Genomic DNA, 22,582 nt, shown 5'->3' on the forward strand with positions numbered 1-22,582 from the left:
TGTAAATGTTGACTTTCATTTCCCCCTGTTTTTCTGTCTGCCATCAATTTATAAGATCAGTTAAATTTCATTTATATCCACCAAATGCCTTTCTTTTCTGTGAATATAGTACTGCCAATAATATTTTGACCAGTGCTGACTGTGATTCTATGCTTCCCTTGACCATTGCTACACATGACTCAGTTCCTGTTTGTACTGTAATTCAGTTTAAGAGCTCACTGCCATCTATAATTCCAAAGAGCATTTTCAGCTGAAATCCTAAATTGAATTACAGATTCATATTGCATTGCTCACTATTTATTAATAATATTGTGCCTACAACATATCCTGTTCTTCATTACCACAGAAAGAACAGTACTGGTTCCTCTGTGCTATCCAGAGCTATCTCTTTCTCCAAATGTTGGGTTCCTGCATGTAGAGAGCCTACAGATATCTGTGTTTCTTTTGTAATAAGTATTTTTATCTAGTCAGAAATGCAGGAAAAGTTTCTCAGAACTATACTTGGATGTATCATATGACTTCTATATCACAGAAAAATATCACCATAAGTATTTCTTTGCAACTGGAAGAATGCAAAGTATTATGGGATGAAGTCCCAGTGAACTTTGAACTCCCACACAGTGACACTCTTAAGTGCTGGGCACATACCTTTCAGTCAGAAATGCCAACTCTAAGCCTCCAACGAGTCCAAGGCATGGTACCGACACACCGTGGCTAACTGAGATTTGTAACAGGAGATGTTGGGGAAACAGAAACGCAGCTTGAACAAGCAATACTTCCTTCCAAACAGACAGGAGCCCACGTCCTCGGGATTGGCTCCTTCTGTCTTCTCAAAGGACAGTCAGATGCAAACCCCAAATTATTAATTCTTTTCTGCAGCCTAACACAAAGGCTTTTAGTGAACAACAAAAAGTACCGGCAATTTCTTGGGATGTCAGGGATGAGTTCTTTGGGTTCAAATGTATGACACCAGAAGACTGAACACTAAATACTTGCAAGGCCAGTAATGTTTGCAGTGAGGGGAGAAATGGGGAATTGGGATGACCCTGTTTGCATGTGGTCTGAGGAGAAGAGCTTGCTGCACTGTGTCAAACAAAACATCTCTTGGTGCTGCAGCATCCCAGGCATGGGGATGTTCTACAGTTATTGACCCCAGACATTAAAGAAGCGAAGAGTCTTTGGAGTCAGCTCAGGCATTTGGGTTCAGGGCAGAAGTTGAAGGAAAGACTGACAGGTCTTTGGCATACTCCCATCTTAGCATCTTACAGTTTGCTGCTATCTTCCCAGCAAAGGAGATTCCACACAGTAATCCCTGAGGAAAGCGTATATTTTAAGATCAGATGGCCACCTTGCCAAAAACCATGCTGCTTCAAGATAGCCAGCCAATGAGCTATGACACTAGGAGACTTCATTATCCCATCTGGATATCTGCGGCAAGCAGTATTTAAAAACTGCATTCTACATTAATTCATCAACACTAATTTACCATTATTTTATTAATTTAATAATAAAAAATAATCAGGAGTTTCCATTCAGGAGGGCTCCCATCTGCCCAGCAGTGAGGGTGCTCTGCCCTTGAGCCTACCCACCCCAGCCCCTCCCAAGAGCTCCAGCAGCCAGGGCTCTCTCTGTGTGCTGCTGAGCAAACCGCAGGGGAAAAGGAAGACTGAACATCTTTGATTATTTCCTGCCCTTGAAACACTTCCCTCAACATGAGGAGATGGTAAAGAGATCTCCCATTTTGCCTGACTAAGATATCTGCTATTCTCTTCTTCCACTTCCTGACAGGAACAATGTTTTTTTAACCTCAGTTTGACTACTTAAACATATTTTATCCAAAAATTACTCCAAAGTGTTGCAAAATAGAAATAGAAGTGAAGCCAATCCAATCTTTTCTTCTTCCCTCTAGAAGTCCCAGTGATGACACACCTCTTAAGAAGCAGGGCTGGTCTCCTGGGTTTCAGGTCACATCTGCTCTGGGTTTCTGGGAGAATTAAGCAAGACTAAATGAGGTCAGCTTTCTCTGGAACAGAAACTCTCAGGGGTTAAATGTGAAGTATGTGTGTTAGCATCCTGTGTTAGTTTTTCAGGTCTCAGGAACAGAGCTAACAGTTGGAGACAGCTATCCCTAGGTACACCTGGGTGTGAGCTGAGCTATGTACCAACACCCCCTGAGGCTGCAGCACAGTTCCTGCTGTGTGTGCTGTGTCTGAGGACACGGGGCAGACACCCCTGGAGCACAGCAAGGTGGCATTACTGCTGTCCCTGGAGACTCCCTGCACATGGGTCTTTTTGGAGCACAGGAGGAAGAAAAAGGCTGAAAACAGGCAGCAGAAAGCCTGCACCAGTCCTGAGCATTTTTCACATTGCCCCTGTTACTTTTTCCTTGCCAAGCTTTTATCTTGGTTTTTGTGCAATAAAATCATGTTAATAAAACTGTGAATGAATAGAAAGGCCCTAAGTCAATATTTGCACTTAGAAAAGACTGGTTGGAACAGCTTAGGAATTGATCCTGATTTATTAAAGCACCTGTTCACCCAGGGAACATTTTAGCAGCAATCAATATGTAATTAAATCTTCATTGATGTTTTACAATTGTTTTGTTTCCCAGCAATTACAGTGATAGAATCAGCTTCCCCTGGTTGTTCCTCTTTCCAGCTTTACTACTGATCTCCTGTGAGCATTCTGGCAACTCGCTTTACATCTCCCAGGCTGTTATTAATAAATTGGGATCACAATCACAGTGAAACAGCTCTAATCCACACCCACTGTGCTAAGCACAGGCCAACAAGAAAAGCCAACCTCTGACCTGAGTAGCGTGATAACAATAACAACAACGGGAGCTCTTGGGCAATATAAACACAAACGTTTCAGTGAAATCATCACACAACTCTGAACTAAAATACACTTGAAGAGGTGAGCTTTCATTAGGCTTTTCTAGTCAGACTTTAGTTCCCTCAAAGCTGGGATTGCTTTTCACTTGCTGCCTGTCCAGCTCCAGGAAACAGAGGTGTTGTGGGTGCAGCAGCGTAAATCACACCTGTTTCCTGCTCAGACAGACACCGATTCCCATTTGGGCTTTCCAAAACAACACCCCTAACACACCAGAATGGGTCATCCTTCCAGTAAAACCTCCTCACACGGCTCTGGCCGGAGGAGTGCCTGGCTGTAGAGCCCGTAGCCCTGCCGAGGGCTGCGAGCTCAGAGCCCCGGAGCTGCCAAGGGACAGGGAACAGCCCTGCGTGTCAGCCTCTGCGGGGCTGGGACAGAGCACAGGGCCAAGGGGGAAATCCCACCGCTCCTCTGGCTCCCGCCGAGGCCGTGCCCGGGGTGTCTGGGCTGCCCCGGTGCCCGGTGCCGCCGGCCGGTCCCCAGCAGAGGGGAGTGTAGGCCCGGCTTTCCCCACGGCCCAGCCCCCGCAGGCACTCGCTGGCCTGAACAGACTCAAAAAAAACCCCAAAACGAAACGAAACAGGGAAGCCCGATCGTCGGTGTCAATTAGAACAAGTGACTGTGAAAATCCAAGTGGGAGCAGCAGAAGGGACAGGCGAGTCTCCTTCCTTTGGTGCCCACAGCTGGCCCGTGTCCCTCAAAAACAGGGAGAAGAATCCCCCACCCTGATGCTCAACCAGAGACCAGGCGAGAAACTGGGATATCACTGAAAAGACAAGCACTTAAAGGGGAGGGGGCTGAAACCTCCTCTTCTTCATGTTCACTTGAGGTGTGCTGATACCCTGACCCCAGGACCCTTGTCTGTGTCCTGGACTTACTAAGACTTTTTGAACTTGCCACTCTCATGGCACTGACTCCTGCTAATCTCAGGACTGAGAGGAAGGGAGCACCCCTCAGCCAAAAAGTTCACCCACTTGATCAGAAAAACTCCTTTACTGAACACATTTACTGAAAGCCTTTTTGTAACTACACATGTAAAGGATTGCTTTAAGTGTGGAGAACCAGTGGTCAAGGCAGACCCAAACTTCTCAGAGTGCTCTCTCTGTATCTCTGTCCACATCTGGGGCTTCACTCAGGCCTCTGGTGGTGCAGTCAAGGGGGTTGGAGGCAATTTTGGAGGGAGTCCACTGACTGCTGAGAGGTTGCTGTGACACTGGAAGCAGAAACAGGCCAGTTTTAATCCCCCCATGGTCTGACATTGATGTGGGGACCTGCTGGTCTTCCCCAACAGACAAGCAAGCAGAAAATTAGGCACACAGCCTTCAACTTTCACATGCTTGCAGCAGCCAACTTGGCTCTGCCATTTGCTGCTCCTTGGGGAGCTCTCTGTGAAGTTATCTAGATAAGGCTGCTAAACTGCTGCCTCTGGCACTAAGTTCTCTGTTCTGACCCGTGTCCTAAATCCTCATTAATATCAGGGACTCCTTCCAGACCCACTCTTCAAGCATCAAACAGCCCCGCTCTACCAGCTGATCCTGGCAAAATCAGCACTGCTTCAGGGCAGCCCAAGCTTTGTAGGGTTGTTCAGACTTGTGAAACAGTTATAGAGGGTTTAAAAGAACCTTTAATTCCATGTCAAAGTGCCATCCTTCACCATGGGTTAAAATAGAAGGAAAACTTCAAAGAAGAAAATGGAAACAAGAAATTAACATTCCCCCTTGTGCTTGGGAAGTGGATGGCATTCAATGTGTAATGGGCATCCACATCCTTCAGAGAGCTTTGGGTAACTCAGCCATTAATTTGATCTTCTTTTCACCCCCACTTGGATCAATGGAAAGCTTTTCTACAAGTACATTTTCAGACGCTCGTTCACTGTTAATCTTCTCTCTGTATCCTTTTCAACATCTTCCTCCTAGAGTCTGTTAGTCACTGCCACAGAGATTCATCAAGGCTGTCTTGTAATCGCCACTGGTATCCTCCTGACAGGAGAAAATATTAAAGAATAGGTGAGTATGGAAGTTCCTCTGCACGCTCCAAGTGCTGACCATGTCAGTCTGTGGAATGTGCCCACACAGGAAAAGGACTTTGGAAAGAGCAAGTCAGACTTCAGCAGAGTTGCTGCCAGCTGACACGCCATCAAAAGCAAACGGAGAAATGGGGCTTGTAGCTACCACCTGAAATAACATCCATCAAGTCCAATTTTTACCTTTGGAAGGCAGGTGAGCAATTGATCAAGGTTCTGTCCCACAGAGCAGCACAAAGTCAGCACAAATGACAGCAAGAAAACCTGTTGTGTTCAAATTTTTTATCGCTGGGTATTTATGTAACACCTCTTCCCTACAGGAAGGGAAAAGGCAGTTACGTAGTTAGCCCTGACACATGGCATTTTTTAAAAGGCCATAAATGTGGTCATTTTGGTCTAGAAGCACTACACAAAATATTCACTAGGTAAAGAAAACTTCCTCCCTTTGAATGTTTTGTGGTGACAGGTGTAAAGCTAGTTCCACTTCTCTGAAGGAATGAATATTCTGTACAGACCCTTGAAGACTGATCATTAATCAACATGACAGACACTGACAGTGTCAATTATAAGAAGGGCCCTTCATTACAGAACTAGACTTCCCGTAGGGACTGCTAAGGACAGGGCTTTTGTGCCATTTGCACAGGGGCAGAGGAATGTCCCAAAGTCCTGGGGACAAATGGTAAAAAACAGCATTTCAGCACTAACAGGGAAGGCACATTCACTTGGAGCTGAAACTCAAATGCTACAATAAGCCTTGACAAGGTTCAGCTTCTGAACCTATCTCATCACAGTGTAGACCAGGCTTTCATCTGGGATAAGGCAGCAAAAACCCCTCAAACAGGAAAGAAGGAAAAAAAAAAAGGAAAAGGAAAAGGAAAAGGAAAAGGAAAAGGAAAAGGAAAAGGAAAAGGAACAAAATATGCCAGCATTATTTTGACATATATGGATGGCACTGGCTTGAGGTAGTTAAGGATGGCAGAGACAGAGAGGAGAAAATTGCACAGCAGTGCCATAGGTAGATAGGTATAACAGGAATGATTAATTTAATTTAGATTCATCTAGAACAGTCATGCAGTGCATGGAAACAGAGACTGGTCCATGAAAATCCTAGTGCAGCGTCTCCTTGGGTTTGCTTTGTCCAAGTCCTTACAGAGAGCATATGGTCTGACTCAACTTTCACATATGAGTCTCTCAAGGACATGGCTGTTAACAGGCCTAGTGAAGGAGAGCCATGACCATAGCAGAAATTAAATTCCTACTGCAAACAACCATAGAAGCATGCCACAGTGTTAAAAGGATTAGAAATACATGCAATGGCTGAGAACATCACATCAAGATTCTGCTTACCATAATCATACTGGAGAGAGACTTTCCTGCAATGCGCTTGAATTCAGGCTTGATAAGATTTAGGTCAACTTCACTTCGAGAAACAAGCACCCTTATCAGAGTCCCATCATCGGTGCCAGCCCCCTGGAACAACAGATACACCAGTCTGTGATGCTACTGGGTGTTCAAGGGATAAGCTGTGCAAACTAGTCCAGAGCAGGAGCAGTCAGCTTTCAAACACCACTTGGCACCTCTTCTGCGGAACATCTGCATCTTTTTCTGGAGGGCCCACCCTCACACACCTCCCAGGGGCCACGGCCAACACCACAAGCCCACCATGGAGATGTGCACAAGTTTTGCACGTGTCAAATGCAAAAGCAAACACGCTACAGAGGTGGGAGCTGGCACTGAACACAGACTGCCCCTCTGCAGAATCACCCAGGCAGTGTTTGGCTTCAAACGATATTGTTTAATCACTCACAGGAAAATTAAGATCACACTGATAACAAAACTGTTATCTCAGCTTTCCAGAAGATTTAGAGAGCTGACATCTTTTACATACCAGTTAAGAATTACAGGGGCACAATCTGCAAACACTGTGTGTCCCCAATTGAAACTCTCATTTTATACTGCCATTGAGAGAATTGCTTCCTAACAAGAAAATATGGTGTTCCAGTCTGTTTAAATGGAAGGCAGGTCTTCCCCATAAACAACCTCCCAGAAAAGCCTCTTTTGTCTGTGTTCCAGAGAGTGGGGCTGGGCTCCCTGCAGACTCTTAAGCCAGAAAAGCCAGACTCCCTTGTTATCTTGAGTTTAAAGGGTACTGTTCTACTCAAGGTGTTTGAAAGGATTCTCCTATTACTTGCAGCAATTGCACTAAACCTGCTGAATCTCACCAAAACCTTGGCTCTTCTAGTTTGAATTGGTGGAAGCCAGGTTACAAGTTAAGTCTGTATGAAAACCAGTGTGTTGCAATGAAGAGTCTTACCTTTAAAGCATTGTACAGCCTCTCTGCAAAGTAGCAACGGATGTTCCTGGTGCATTTCACTAGGCATACAAAAAAGCTCAGTAAGAATCAATGGTAATTCCAGCCCAGGGCAGGAGGGGACTGAGATCCTTCATGCTTCCTATTAATTCAGCGTGCTCCTGGAATCTGAGTTTATCTTATCCAAGAGGTACCCCTTATTTCATATCACATCTTTATAAAGCAGATCCTTCTAAGTCAAGTACTGCAGAAGAAAAAGCAGCAGACTCTGACAAAGCAAAGGGAAAGGTCACCACTTACCAATAGCCAGCATGGCATCCTCAAGTGAACCACGAGTTTCACTCTTGATAGAGTCTTCTATGCTCTTACCAGCCAGTTTCTGGTATTCTTCAAACACTGTTTGGAACACAAAGAACTTTTCTTTTTTACCAAGTAACCCTCGAGGCCTTTTGTGTCCAATATCTACAGGCATTACTTGTGTGGCAATATGAGCACACAGATCCTGCAAAAGCAATGGCCACATTTGCACCAGCTTCAGGAGGCTTTAGTCAACATCAGAAATCAGCCACAAAGATGGATGTTAACATTTACAAAAAGCCAAATTATTCATGGTTCTTAATTCCCTGACTTCAGGTAATTTCTGACATCTCAAGTTTATGTGGAAATCTGACTCTTCATCACTGTCTTTAACCACAGAAATAAAGAAGGCAACAAAGTTAGGCACACCTTTGGTCTTGTGGTTGTTGATGTCATTAGCTTCAGGAGCCAAGATAAAATCGACTTAAATGCAGGACTGTGCAGTTCACAGCCAATAGACTTGACATGACGACACCATTTGGGGACACTTATTATTTCAACCAAAATTTAAAATTAAAACAACTGAGAAAAGATGAGCAAAATACAGATGCAGATTCCAAGATATTTAAGTTCCTACAGTAACAAACACTCAGCAACAGGGTCATTGCTTGCCTTATACATTTTGGGTACTCCAAAGCTCAGAAACATAGATACCTGTTTTTACTCCTAGCTTTCTAGGACTAACGAACAAGAAAAACTGCTATGTAATGAAACAGATATCTTAAGAAACTTTGTTCAGCACCCAAGATCATCAACACTCAAGACAATTTGGGGAAATGGAATACAGAATAGACAGATGGATACAAACTTCTCAACTCAAACTACTCTTTCTATTAAAAACAAATTTAAAAAGCTGCAACAATTACACTCAGACCTTAAAGACGAGTAGGAACAGGTGACTGTAGCACAGAAGAAATTGCTTAGTGCCACAGTAGGTTCAAAAGACTGGTTGCATTATCACAACAAGATGAAATTAAATTCTTAAAGACAGATACAGACAAATACTCTAGAGACCACCTATTTTTGTTTGTTTTGTTTATTTTTTAAGTGACCTTGGGAGATTGAATTTGAAACACAAGGGGGAGCTGGCGTCCATGGCATAGAAACAGCTGCAGAGGATCTCAGCTTAGAAAAAGTTTAGGCATATCTAATTTATCTCCAGCTAAATTTATCAGTTTAGGTCCACCTGATTCCACAGTTCTTGATATGCTTAGATTCAGCCAACATACCTAAATCCGTTATGCCTCAAAACATTGAGATGACAAGGTTTGGTCTCTGCAGCATGGACAGTGGGGAGCTGAGGTCTCAGCTGGAGCAAGGATTGTGTCTTCCCTCCCAGCAGCCTCTGATGCCCTCAAAAGGACGTGGGGCAGAAATGCAGGCTGCACCCCGTGATTCTCCAGCACCGAATAACCAGCTATTTTTTAAGTGACTTTTTTTTCCCCAGAGGAACCCACATCCAAGGGGAAGTGTCTGTTTACCACATACTTAATTCGGACAGTACTCAGTCACCCACTTTTTGAATTTATAAAAACAGCTACCCAGTTATCACCACTGTATAGGGGCTCCTGGAAAAGCCAACGGATTTTCAGCAGACCTAAATCTTCCCAATCTTTCACAAAATCTGCTGGCAGCTTTTGCTTACTGGGTGACCAGGAATTGGAAAACAGGCTCAGGTACTTATTTCTGACCACCCATGTCTTCCTCTATAGCCTTGCCTCTTCTTCTTGGCTGGGGTGATTTGTGATTTTGGAGGCTTGGGGGTGTACTGATGGTGATGTGGGCTCTGCTCCATACCTTTCATTAGGTGTGTGGCACTCCTTTTGCACAAGATGGTGATGAACTGTATCTCATCAGTGCCCCGTATCTTCTCCCCAGCAGCAAAGAGAGCCTGTAATTTAGCACACAGTTATTAGTGAGCTGTTCTGTGTGTGCAGCTGCTGAAGGAACAGAGTTTGGCTGAAGGCATGGCTGGGGTAAAGGGGTTTGAAGTAACCCAAACCACCCTGTGAACCAGAGTCTCCGAGAAGGGCTGGTTATGAAAACCTTTCTTCTTTCTTGACAAATGGAACATCCACTATCTCCATCCTTTCTACCCCTCTATTAGCAAATGGAACAGCCAACAATACACTTGAGGTTTTCTCCCTTTTCTCTGCTCTTCTGCTTCACCATACCCACATCAAAAGCAGATGAGCCAAAGCCCAGGCCTCATCACCCCCCTTTGGAATGGCAGAGCTCAGCAATGCAGGCAAAATTGAAAACCCAAAGTTACTTAAAGATAACCCCACCCCAAATTATTGTGACTCCAACCCTCTGCTATCACTGAAGCACTCTGAAGTTCAAGAAGGTGGGAATACAGGCATATCAGTGATTTCAGGTATTTGAGGTACCTCTGCATCCTGAAGAGCCAGGGCTGTGTCCACATAGAGGGTGGCATTGTCCCTCTCACCCTATGAGCAGAAAAAGAGCAAATATGTCCCATGAAGATTCTTCCATAAATAAGGATCAGAGCATTCATTCTGATCAAAGATGAATTATCCTCTCAGTTATCTATTTCTGCAGAGTACTCAAGCAGTGATATTTCAGACAGCACGAGTGCTAACTCCTTCACTGAAAGGCACTGAAATTGACTGATGACTATGAAGCAGAGTAAAAATTTGTTCAGTTTTTCTGCTACCAGGCAGGAAAATCCCAAAAATATGGTAGGGTAAATGCACTCAGCACTGAGGGCACAGACCCTGGAAAAGTGAAGAGTCCTATTGGAGTGGTACTGTTTTTTAAGACTGTTATAGAGTACAGTGGCTTTACACAGATGTGAAAGTGAGGTGTCTCTGCAGGAGAGCTGGCTGTGTTCCCAGCTCTCTTACTGCTGCTGAGCAAGAGAGATTTCCCTGCTTCAGTCACATCACAGCTGAAACAGATCCAGTCCAAGTGACATGGTTGTCTCTGCAGTTTGTTCCTGACTGTACTGGCTCTCCTATTGCATGTCTTCTCCAAAAAGGAAGAGAAAAATGTGAAGACCTTTATACCCTCATTTCTCTTCTCAAGCATTACCTGAAGAAGGCAAACCAGAATCTGTTCTAAGTAGCCACTCGTTTCTGATTTTATGTCTTGTTCCAGGTCAGAACCGTATTCTACCCAAGGGAAAGAGAAGGACAAGGGAAGGATTTGTTATTCATTTATGTTATACAGTCACGGTATTACCAGTAACCCAAGCCCACACAATAGCCTGACACTGGGCAAGAGGGTCAATAAGGAAAAAAACAGAGCTTAGAGCAGCTCACACCCTCTGTGATGCCCAGTTCAGCAATTGCATCCAGCTGAGTCACTAGTTCCCCTGATGTCCCAGCAATAAGGCCAGAGCTAATTTTAGAGGTATAGCTGAAGGGATGAACAAGATATTTACAAATATGTATTTGATAAATTCCTATCTATTTTATGTGGAGAAAAGCCAAGTGCACAGCTATAGTTTTGTCTATGTTCTGACAATACTCTGTACCCAAACTGAAGCAAATTTGTAATTTGTTGACCTTTTGGATGAAGACCTAGAAAGGGATTTTCAAATTCTCTCAGCATAGCCATGTTCTGTTTGCCAGCTGAAAACAGAGTTTATTGCTTTAAGAGTTAAATGCTTTTAGAAAAGCCATTTTCTTGCTGACAGTGCTAGCTGGTAATGCCTTCCTGTTGAGCTCTGACCACAGAAATCTGAGCCCCAGGCACTTACCTTCTTTGTAAGCCTTGATTATCTCCTTGATCTGTGCTTTTGTCCGAGATGCCAAGATCTCTATGATAACACTTTCCCTTGTTCCCACACCCTATAATAGAGAAAACACAGTGGAGAAATAAAGGTGGAGACAGGCATCTAGTCATGGAGGTGATTTACTGCTAGAGAAGTATGGTGAAGGGAGGAGCTGGATGGCAGCAAAGTCAGGATGTGTGCTGAGCTGTAAGAAACCATCGTGATGAAATCTGGAGACACAAAGCACATTTTGGGTGGACACTGTTTCTTTTACTGAGGTGCCTAATTAATAAAGGATGATTTTGTGTAACCCTGCATGTCCTCAATGCTTTTCTGGAGTCAGATCTTTGACAATAAACAGCATTGAAGGAATGCAGGGAGACCAGTGCTTGGCTAGTCAGTCCATCTTTATAGCATTTTAACAGACCACTCTGCATCTGGAACTTATAAAGATACATTATCCATAGGTAGGATCCCAGCCGACCCCAGCCTGGCTCTTGCATCACCACTCCTTGATTCCTTCAAGGTTTCATGGCTCAGCTGGGGCATCAGGGCAGCAGGTTTGGGTGTGAATTCAGTTTTGTTGTTCCCTTCCCAGTCTCTATGAGTCACATATGTACAGAAACTTTCTTACAGCCATAAATATTTAAGCAGCATTTTCCCCCAGAATATTAATAGTGCAATTAAGTATTTCTCAAAGGCTACTGCTAATAACAAACTTAACCATGTAACATTCCAGTTATTAACACTTGCACAAGTGCAGGAAATTAGCAGTGTATTTGTGCTACTACTCAAATATCAGCATGCAATTAGCTTACCTTCATGGCATCATACAACTCCTTGGCATCATACTTGAATGGGGTGTACATGAGAGCTACAATGAGCCTCTCAAAGTTGCCACTCAATTCAGACTTCAGGCTTTCAATCAGATCCTGTCAAATGTGCATCATTACATGGTTACATAAACAGACTCACAGGATCATTTTGCTGCACATGCTGCTTCCATCCCCATGGCCCAAGTAATGAAGCCGAATGACAGCATTGTTGATAGTTCATTAAAAAAGGTCCTGAGACTGAAAAAGGCACCTAACTCCAAAATGGGTTTTGTCTAGATTCTTACACATTCCCTGTTTTCTTGATATTGGGGCTTTCTCAATCCTGCAGCAAATCTTCCTCCACCCTGCTCAACTCACTGAGCAGAACCAGGGAGCTGAAGGCCTTGCACTGAGCAAAGGTGTAGCTTCAGAGAGATTCCCAAAGCCTGCATATAAACTTACACCCAGAACATTTGCAGAATCAGAACTGCAGTCTGCTTGAAGATACACTTCAAATTTCCCTTTGATTGTAGTGCAGGTTTTCTTAGACAATGACTCTCTCTGTTTTAGTGGGATGCAAGCACTCTGTTCTATTCCATTCCCACCACCCCCATATTTGCTTCCCTTTCTTAGGCTTTTGCATGGCAGTCCCCTTTCCAGGAAGGCTCACAGTAAGGCTGAAGGTATAGAGTCTGCTGGTGAAAAGATTTTCCCAATAAAAGTAAGGTTTTGTCAAGAAAAACCAAAGAGAGACAAAGGAAAACATAGTTGTCAATAACCATGGAATTTCCAAACAAGTGTAATTAAATAAGTATTGAAATGGAACTTTTTTGACATTTAAAAAGGCCTTGAAACAAACCAATATTTTACTCAACATGTCACTTAGACGGGTATCAATTTTTGTTGCAGCTTCAAATCAATAAGAAGCTTCACTTCAAATTAAGACTGATTTTTAAAAAGTATTTCTGGTCAAAATGCATTTTTAAAAAATTGAATCTTTAGGAGAAAAACTTTTTTTCCTGGTCAAACATTAATTTTACACATTCATCACAGGCCTTATAAATAGATGTTAGTCTACTTATTTGCAGAAGATCTGCATATAGTTTGCATCATGCTTTCAGAAAGAAGTGTACGCCCATTTACTACATCCTGCATGCAGTAAACCAGTGATTGAATTTGGCATTGTTTTGGAAGAACCTTTCCAAACTGTGCTTTGAAGGATTTGGCAATCTCTTGACGCTGCAGATTGCTCCTCTTGGTTAGGACATCAATTATAGCTTGTTCATCAGTCCCTGTGGAAAGCAACAATAAATCATAAATACAGTGCACAAAATAGGCTGAGACAGGTCCAAAATCCCAATCTGAATATTCAGACAACCTTGTCTGGTTCATTGCCTTTGTGTAGAAGTTTAAGTACACACTGAGGAAACTTTAATATTAGTTTTTCACAGTAAAAAGAGGTGATATCTCTGGATGCAAATTTCCTAAGGAATAGATTTCAACTTAGCAATTATAAGAACATAGAATTTACATATGTGGTTGGAGTCAACTCACCCAGCCCTTTCATGGCCTTGTACAGAGTCTGAGCATCAGGTGCAGCATTAAAATTTAAAGCACCTACCACGGGCCTGCCCTCTGCTTCACTCTGAAAGAAGAAGAAAAATACACGACTTTCCACCACTGCTTTTCATCAGCTGGAGAAAAAGTACTTAAAAAGTACATTAATGATATTTATTGCCTCCACAGGGTAAAGTCACAGAAAATAGGAGAGACTGGGCAGGAGTTTCTCAGCAGAGCAAAAAGGGAACAAAAGTTTCTCTCCAAAGAGAATGTAATTTTCCTGTTCCCACCTGCCTGTACCAGCCTTTGCTGGCAGGAACATGAAGTGCAAAGCATGGCTGACAGTGTGCTAGTGTTGTGAGGTCAGGCAGAGTGGCAGAAAAAGCACAGACTGTAATAGACTGGACTCTCCTATTCACCCCTTAATTCTAGTCCTTCATAGCATGGATGCTATTGCACCATACTGCATTTCTCAGTGCGTTGGTGCAGAGTAGTTTTTAGACAACTTTGTGAATTTCTGAAGTCGTCTTGTTCTCACAGACTATTTTTTTCAGCAGCTGCTGCTGCACTTCTGCACAGATGGTTTCAAGAAGGGAGCATCTCCACTGGAAGGGTTTGGGGCAAAATACTACTTTGAAGGAAGAGATCCATCTGGAGGAGTGCAGGTTTGATGTTCTTTCCTCTACCAAGAATCAGATACAACTACACAAGAATCCTCCTAACAAACCCCTGAGGTACTGACAGTATCAGTCACAGGGCATAAAAGACACACTGAGACTTATTTTAGTCACCACAAGGTAGCAGGGCCATCAACCAGAACCCAGGCAAAATTTAACAAAGCTGGTAGTCAAGGAACTGGCTTGAATATATTGTCACATTTATCACAAGCTGGTCCTGTCAATAGGGGGAGTATGTGTGTGGGTAGGCATGAAGAGTCATCATCAGTTTATTACAATAACAAACACAATTTTCTCCTTCTCAGAAGCAAGGATATTTAAGTTGGAAACTACTATATTCTCATAAATTTGCCTTTAGAGGTAGGGTTAATATTAAACTAATGGTATCAGTATGACCTGATAAATATTTTAATGGGGATGGCTTCACAATGAGATAAAGGTCAGAGATTACAGATCAGAAGGAAGCATTAGGGTTGTCCCACCTGACTTACACAACATGGACCACCCAGTGCTGCCCATCAGCCTCCTGCTATGATGCACATCCCCTCTGCTCTTCCCATGTGAAAGAGAAACATTGGATACAGCTGGCACATTTGCATGGAGCAGTGACAATGAGGAGTATTGAGAGAAGCAGCATGTTCAGCAATCAGCGAGACTTGGAAAAGTTTGCTTTACAGCCAGCACAGAGACACTCCTGCACCACCACACCTTGCTCCCAGCAGAAAGAGCAGCTGTGAAGCAAATGGTGTCAACAAGACACTTCACAAGAGATGCAGCTTTGAATCCAAATGGTCATTGAGCAGCGAGTATAAGGCTGAGGAGAAGCTGTCACTGCAGGGAAAAGCAGTGACAGAGCAGGTGGCATTCCCACCTCCAAGAGTTTGTCATTGGCTGAGCTAGGAGGACCATTTCAAGTACTCCTTTTCTAGCCCTCTGCCAAGATGGCCAGTACCACCACAGCTTCCCTGGACAGCGGGTCAGACTCATCCCTCTGAGTCTGCTTTGAAAAGAATGGCCAGTCCTCTCCAGATGCATGCAAGGGCCCTATGAAGAAACCCCCAAACATTCTGGACCCATGCCTGGTGACTCAGAGAAAGAGGGAATACAAAGCTGAGCTTTTGGAGGCAGTGGAACAAATCAAACAATGATCGTTTTTGGTACGAATTCCGAGAAACAGTTACGGCCCTTTCTGGCTCGAGTAGCACATTTGTGACTCACTCCTGCACCTCATTCTCTGTGCACATAGCTGTTGCAGCACAAGTACAATTGCACCAGCTTTTCAGAGAATCCCTGTTCACTGTAGTCTTGTTTCCCAGCTGAATTAATCCTACAACTCCCTAAGTGAAACTACTCAAGGTGTTTGTGCTCATGTAAATATAAATAATTGGCATGAAAGCAGCAGAAGCAGTGTACCTGACAGCTGATGCTGTGAAAAGCTTTACCTATAAATGAAAGGAAGAAGGAATAAAAGTTTACTACCAAAATATTTTCAAACCTAAACGATAGGCTTTTTTTTTAAAGCTGGAATCTGGGGACAGGTTGGGTTACTGTTTGCATTTTTTTTCAATCAATATTTTCTAAGAAAGTTTCACATTTTTTCACTGCTTTTGCTTTTGAACTGTATTTTTTAATGAAGGGTTTAGAAAACCAGATTTTTTCTCCATCCTTCTTTGGACCTCTCATTTTCTTCTCATGCCTCCACCCCATACAATACCAACTGGTACTGGATCACTGGAGTTTAAAAGCTTATCTCTTTATTTTCTCATTCTAATTTACAAATTATTTCCATCTTGGAGGTAGAAGAGAAGAGATCATCCAAAAGGAAAAAAACGAAATGAGAGCTACTCCAAGCTCAAGATAAACATCTATTTTATTATACCAAACTTCCAAAGGAAACAGGGAGAACGAAGTAGACTCAGAGGGAAGATTACAATTTGAAACTTTCTGGGAAAAAAAATATTTTGAGACCGGGGAGCAAACCTGGCCTCCCACAGAGGCTGATGGGGGAGCTGGCACATCACTAGGGCTACCTGCTGCCTGGTCTGAGCCAGACCCCAGGTGCTGCCTCAGCACACCCCATGAGCTTGTCCCCATCCTGCCACATTCCTCTCAAAGCCACAAGCATTTACAAGAGAACATACACAGCATTTCTGGCTCCTGGCAAAGAGACAGGCTGTTCACATTATTGTTGCAATATTAAAAACCCACGAAAGATAGACATTGTGGCTTGACCATTATCTTTCACTGTGACCACAGCCTGCCAGCACAACAGAGGACCAAAAATGGGGACAGGCCTGTGCCCTGAACTCACTGCCACAGGACAAGGGAGCAGACTAGGAGCCCACAACACTTCAGCTGTGTAACTTTGCTATTGCAGGGTACCATCTCCCCATGAACACAGGGATACAAACAACCCCTGCACCCCTCTCAGCTAAGGATTCAGACAGGATCTGCTCTTCCTCCTATAACCAGCAGTCATAGCAACACCCTCCTCCATCAATGCTTTTGAAGTGCTGAATGCTATTTTACAGCCAGAAAAACAGTAAAAAGGTCATGCTGATTTTTAAAGAAAACTGTTCATTCCCACACAATGCCTGATACAACCTACAAGTTACCTTATTACAGTGCCAAAAAACCCCAGAGTGTCAGTATACCCTCTACTTACCCAGGCCTTCCACCATGCCATTGTGGTCTCAGTAGTGTTACTTGGCTCTGTTGGTGAAGAAAACCACACATATCACACCTCAAAGTTTGGGGATCTGAGATTTGAAGGGCAGCATAGGGAGGAGAGGAAGAAACAAAAGGTCTTTTCAACAAACTTACCAGAAGCAAAATGGAATAACTGTACTCCTCTGGAGGCTTGTTCCCTCTGGAAGCCGCAGAATGTAACTGGCCTCTCGCACACGCAGGTATAAAGCATCCTTATCTACAAATTCCACAGGGCAACACCCTCCCACATGGCTCAACCTGTTTTTCACATATGATCTCACAGGGGGAGTTCAAGTTGCTTAATAAACGAGGCTTCCCTTGTGAGGAGACCTAAATTCAACCTTGTTGACTCACTGTAATTTTTCCACTGCTTCTCCCAATACACGCCCTTCCCTGCTAACATTTTGGCCTCTGGCACAGATACAATGTACAAATTACAACCAGGAAATTTCTCAGCATGAAAGAGACTAGATGAATTCAGCTATAACTGAATAAGCCATTCACTATTACCAACTCTTTCTACCTCTGCTAATCTGGAACACTGCCAAACAGGACTCTAGAAACATAACATACCTTCCTTTACCTCCCTTCAAGAACTTATTTAAAAAATACTTGACACCAACCAACCAAAAAATTTCCAAACCAAACTAACCACACACCCAGCCAAACTCCACATCATCCATGTCCTATACCTTACAGTTGAGCTCCATAAAGCATCAGACTGTACAGAGACTTTGGAGGTCCCCAAATCCCATACCTAGACTTCCACAGCATGAGTCACAAACGTTCTCTAGGGTAACGTGGGACCAACACATCTAAGGCTTACAAGTTTGAGTAATGACTACCCCAGCTAAGTGTTATAGGGCTTGCAGTAGCTGCTGTGACATGCTAAGGTTTAGGAGCTGAGTGCAAAACTTCTCTTTTTTCAAAACAAAAAGAACTGAGTTGAACAGCTTCTCATACTTTAATTTGGTGAAATGTTTCTGTGAAATCATCTGAAATACCTTATGGTTGTAGCGATATTTTCCTGTCTAGACTTTTGTCAGAATCTCCCCATGCCAGAATTGATTTATTTATTTGCAGTGGAAAGCTGCCCTGCTGGAAACATTCCCACCAGCTGTATCTGAACACTTGCTGTATAGGAGCTGTGTGCCCTCCACATTCACAGGCCCACGTGGGATGCCAGGTAAACACCAAACTATGGGTCTCTCTTATTTCCCTCCCACATACTGCTATTCCACTTAACTCAGAAAGGCCCCTGAAGGCCTGGGAAGTTGCCCTGGCTATTCCCAAGAGAATGAGCTGGGCCAGCTGCCCTTGCCTCCAACACATCCATCATATGGCCAGGGCAAGCTGGGAAGGAGGAATGGCATTGCCCTTGGTATAACAAACATGCTGCTGGGTCTGCACTGGCTTTGTTCCCAGTCACATGTGAGAGGCAGGTTGATCAGCAGCACACTGCAGGGAGAGTTCATGAGTGGTCCTTCAGTCCTCCTCCTCCAGGGGTGGCAAAGTGCCTTTGCACGCAGGGTGCCTCTGCTTTTTCTGGATGCCAGTATCTGCTGCCTACATCACATTTCCCTCTGTTGGGATAGAATTGGTCAGCTTGGCATGGAGATTAGCTTTCTTGAGGACTCCAAGGACAAAGAAGCCCTTCTAGGCAGAAAATAACAGAGTTACAGCAAGCAGCCACAGGGCACAGAGGGCAGCAGAGACTAAGCCAGACAGCAAATGAGAAAAGTCTGAGGGGTCATTCTTGCCATCATAGACTAAAAAGGCTGTGAAGGGACAAATCAGGGGATTTTAATGCATAGAAACACTGGCCAGGTTTTAATCAATATGGACAGGCCAGAAAAGGTCTGGACAACCTGAAATGTGCTGCAAGACTCAGAGCAAGGCTGCACAGATTTAATATAGACCAGAGCAGTCGGCACTTGCAGGCTAGTGGAGCAGAAGGCAGTCCAGTGCCCCTTTTGCTTGTGCAAATATAGTTACCCTGTGCAGCTGTAAACATGAACAGATTTGTCTTCATTGGAGCTCTTGTCTCCCCCTCAGCACTTGTGGTGTGTGAGAGAGCTTATCTGGGGTTCATGGACTTTACTGCTGTGTGCCAGAGACACAACAGCTGTTACAGCACCAGTAAGCAACACAAGGCACAGCCTCACACATAGCTCAGCAATTACCCTCAGGAACATGCAGCTCCCAAGCTCAGCCTTCTCACCCTGGCACTGCCCCCCAGCCCAGGGGCCACACCTGTCTATCAGGTACTACTCTGTTTTGGAAAGTGAACCCCAAATACACAAACCAGACTGCCTAGAAACTCTGCTCAACATAGTATTAATGTAGGTAGAATTTGTCTCAGACAGTGACTGTGTGTGCTTGTACTGCAGTGCACTGTGGTACCCTACACAATGCAGCCTATCTCTGATCTATCAGCAGGAGGAGTGTCTGGGCAGTGGTCAGTCACACCATGGCTGCAGATACCCACAGTGTGTCAGTGCAGTGACTTTTTCTCAGGCCTCACCCACCAGCCTCCTCCAGGCTCTCAGAGTCCCTATACCTGCTGGCATGCCCAGCCCAGCCATGGAGAGTGGGCAGCAACCTCCAGCAGAACAGCATCTTACACCATAATCAGCTTTGGGTTTGCATTTTTAAGCCATTTAGTCCAAATCGATTTTCAGCCAGACAAAATGCAGCAGGGACCAGTACACTTAGCTTTTCTTGGCTCTACCCTGGGACTTTCCAAGCTTGAATCACTGACTTGGGAGCTGCCCCTGATATGTACTCAGCCAGCACAAAAGGAATAGAAATGACAATCAGGATTTTGAACAAAAAGGTACCAATAGCCTTAGAAAGATGCATGACTGACATCACTTTAAAAAGCTTTTGCTACCCATTAATCTCAGGCAAGTTTGTTGTAGGCTGAATAACAGTGGCATAAAGGATGCTCTAATTTAGATTGAGGAGGAATAAGTTTTCTAGGGTATAGAGGCAGCCCCCTTTTCCATCTATGAGTTTGTGAAGTCTGGCCCTATGCCTGGAAAGTTTCAGGCCAAGAACTGACTTCTTTGGAACATGAAAGCCTGTGGAAACCAGGTTCTCAAATGCTCAGCAATTTCCTTTCATGGCTTTCACTTCTAATAAAATCTTTTCAAGACTAACAAAACAGCACAGTCCATTTTCAGGGAATTTCAGGTATGCATTTGTTTGATTTTTTTCAGCCAGGAACTTGGAAATCAAGTGGAATCATTGAGGAAAAGGCAGACCAAACACAGAGATATACTGTTGGGCAAAGCAATATTACTATAACCATACAACATAAGTACTTAAATTTGAGGAAGAGCATAATAGCCTTTAGACCAAACAGGAGAGGGGTATTCTGCTACAAGGCTACAAAATACCTTTTCTCCAACCCAGTCTGTAAGCAGAACCCTGTAGAAGTGGAGCTCTGATGAGGACCTAGGTCAGCAAACTTCAGAACTGGTTTTGTTAATGTATAAAAGAAATGACCAAACTCACTAGTTCTGTCTTTCCAGATCTGAACCTTACCCTTATACAAGTCTTTTAGCTTTATCCCCATCACTAAGAGCACCAGGCCCTACCTTCCAGGGTGACAGCCCAGCCCCTTGCTGCAGCAGCTGCCATGCCTGCAGACAGGCTCACACTCTCACTGTCAAACCATGGGAGTTTCATCCTGCAGGTTTTAAGCCATTGTGTAAACAAGAGCAAAAACCAGGCACTACCTTCTGCTGCTCCATTTCCCAAACCCTACCGCCTCCGCACCTCTGTTTCTTCCTTTTCTTCCTGTTTATCACTCTTAATCACCTCACCTGAAATCAGATCTCTAAATGGAGAGCTGTGTAAATTTGCCAGCAAGCCTATCCAAACAAAGCTATTGTCTGTTTATGAATGATGTGTCAGCTGGGTGGGGAAAAGGGTCAGATGGGGAAGGCAGCAGTTTAGAGCAAGGAGAGCATCTGTAATGCAAAAATAAAGTTCCCAAAGGCCTACCAAAATTGTACTACTTGTCAGCTCACTACTCACCCTGCCATTTCTTCTGGTGCCTTTGAACCATGCTTCACAGTGAAAATGACCCCAAAATAGGTTTATTTCCATTTGAAAATCATTATCACAATTTAATTTTTGAAGTTGCACTGCAAGCAGCTATGAGCCAAGCATAAGAGAAATTTCATATTGGACATTCTGGGGCATGTTCAATTACAGAAGGAACAAAAGGGTAAAAACTTAGAGCTAGATTCTCCTCACACCTCAGTGTCAGGGGTGCCTGGGCTGTGGGGTGTCTGCCCAGAGGTTAGTGCAGGGTGTGCACTTGGCTTTTCCCAGCAGCTTTGCTGCCCAGGGACACTGAGCTGCAGGTGGGAGAGTTAGGGCGAGGCACCAACACTTGCCCTGCCTCTGCTCTGGCACTGACTCTGGCTGAGCATTTTTCTGCTCATTCCTTTCTTAGCTAGTTCTGGTGCCAAGGAATTCCTCCCAGTTGCTCTAACAACCATTCCCCACACAAAGCAGGAAATTGCTGTACTTGTTTAACCCCAAAGGCCATCAAAGAAAGCACCCTGTGAATCAAAATGGTCAGAGGCAGCTCACTTGGGTCTGATGAGGACATGACAGGTGCCAGGAGCTCACATGCCAGCAGAGGGTGGGAGGCAGCATCCAGCAAGTCTTTGAATGCTTGGCTGTGAAGTATTTTGTGCGTGTACCTATCTGCCTCTATGGGGATTGGTTTTTGTGCTTCTTGATGGAAAAAGTACAGGTGTTTGTACACAATTAAACACAGTCCTGCTGTTTGAAATGACCCTGTGATGGAGGCAGACTCACACAGAGCAACCTAAGAGAAAAGCAAAAAAGAACAATTTGCTCACATCCCTGCATGTGTCCAACTCCAGCTCTTTGTAGCAAGGCAGCAACATACAATTCACTGCTTGCAGTCTCCCAGTTATTTATGTCAGAGATGAGCAGCATCGTGGCCTTTTGGCTGATTTTGGTTCCCTTCCTACTGCTGCAGAATTGCAGTGACCCCACGCAGGTCAGTGTGCTCGTGCCAGTCACAGGTAACACTGCAATGGGTACCCAGATCTCTCCGGGAGGGCGCAGAAAAGGCATCTTAAAATCTTGCCAAAGGAAAACAAAAACAAAGAGACATGAAGTATTGCTTTCCTGTCTTGGGGCCATGGCTGCTGGGGCCAGCCCTGGCAGAGAGGATCATGCACTTGGCTTGGCTGCAAACACACTGACAGGCTAGTTTTACTCTTATTTCCTGCTGTCAAGTCAGGGCTGATCCTGAGCTACCAAAAATACCGGAATGCCAAACATGAGTCATGTGCTTGGCCAGGACCAGGAGCCTCTCCAGCCTCTGCCCCAGGGGCTGCTGCAAAGGTATGCAGAGAGGAAAGCTGGCAGCTGCTAAGTCTGAGCAGCCACCATAGCTACAATTGCTGAAACTGCCTGGCCAGAAGGGCTGAGCTGCAGTGTTCCAAC

General features: G+C 44.2%; 1 protein-coding gene across 1 annotated transcript; it reads right to left on the minus strand.

The window, feature by feature from the left end:
* Positions 1-4,493: 4,493 nt before the first annotated feature.
* ANXA8L1 (annexin A8 like 1) lies at positions 4,494-17,361 on the minus strand. The gene is made up of 13 exons (XM_009087339.4): positions 17,198-17,361; positions 17,040-17,086; positions 13,692-13,782; positions 13,335-13,429; positions 12,141-12,254; positions 11,308-11,398; positions 10,638-10,717; positions 9,974-10,033; positions 9,381-9,474; positions 7,527-7,622; positions 7,230-7,288; positions 6,263-6,385; positions 4,494-4,871 (listed from the first exon to the last, which is right to left on the minus strand). The coding sequence occupies exons 1-13, from the start codon at positions 17,292-17,294 to the stop codon at positions 4,815-4,817; spliced, it is 1,104 nt and encodes a 367-aa protein (XP_009085587.1). The 5' UTR covers positions 17,295-17,361; the 3' UTR covers positions 4,494-4,814.
* Positions 17,362-22,582: the final 5,221 nt, after the last annotated feature.

The sequence above is a fragment of the Serinus canaria genome, chromosome 6 (genome assembly GCF_022539315.1).
Source record: "Serinus canaria isolate serCan28SL12 chromosome 6, serCan2020, whole genome shotgun sequence".
Classification (NCBI taxonomy): Eukaryota; Metazoa; Chordata; class Aves; order Passeriformes; family Fringillidae; genus Serinus; species Serinus canaria.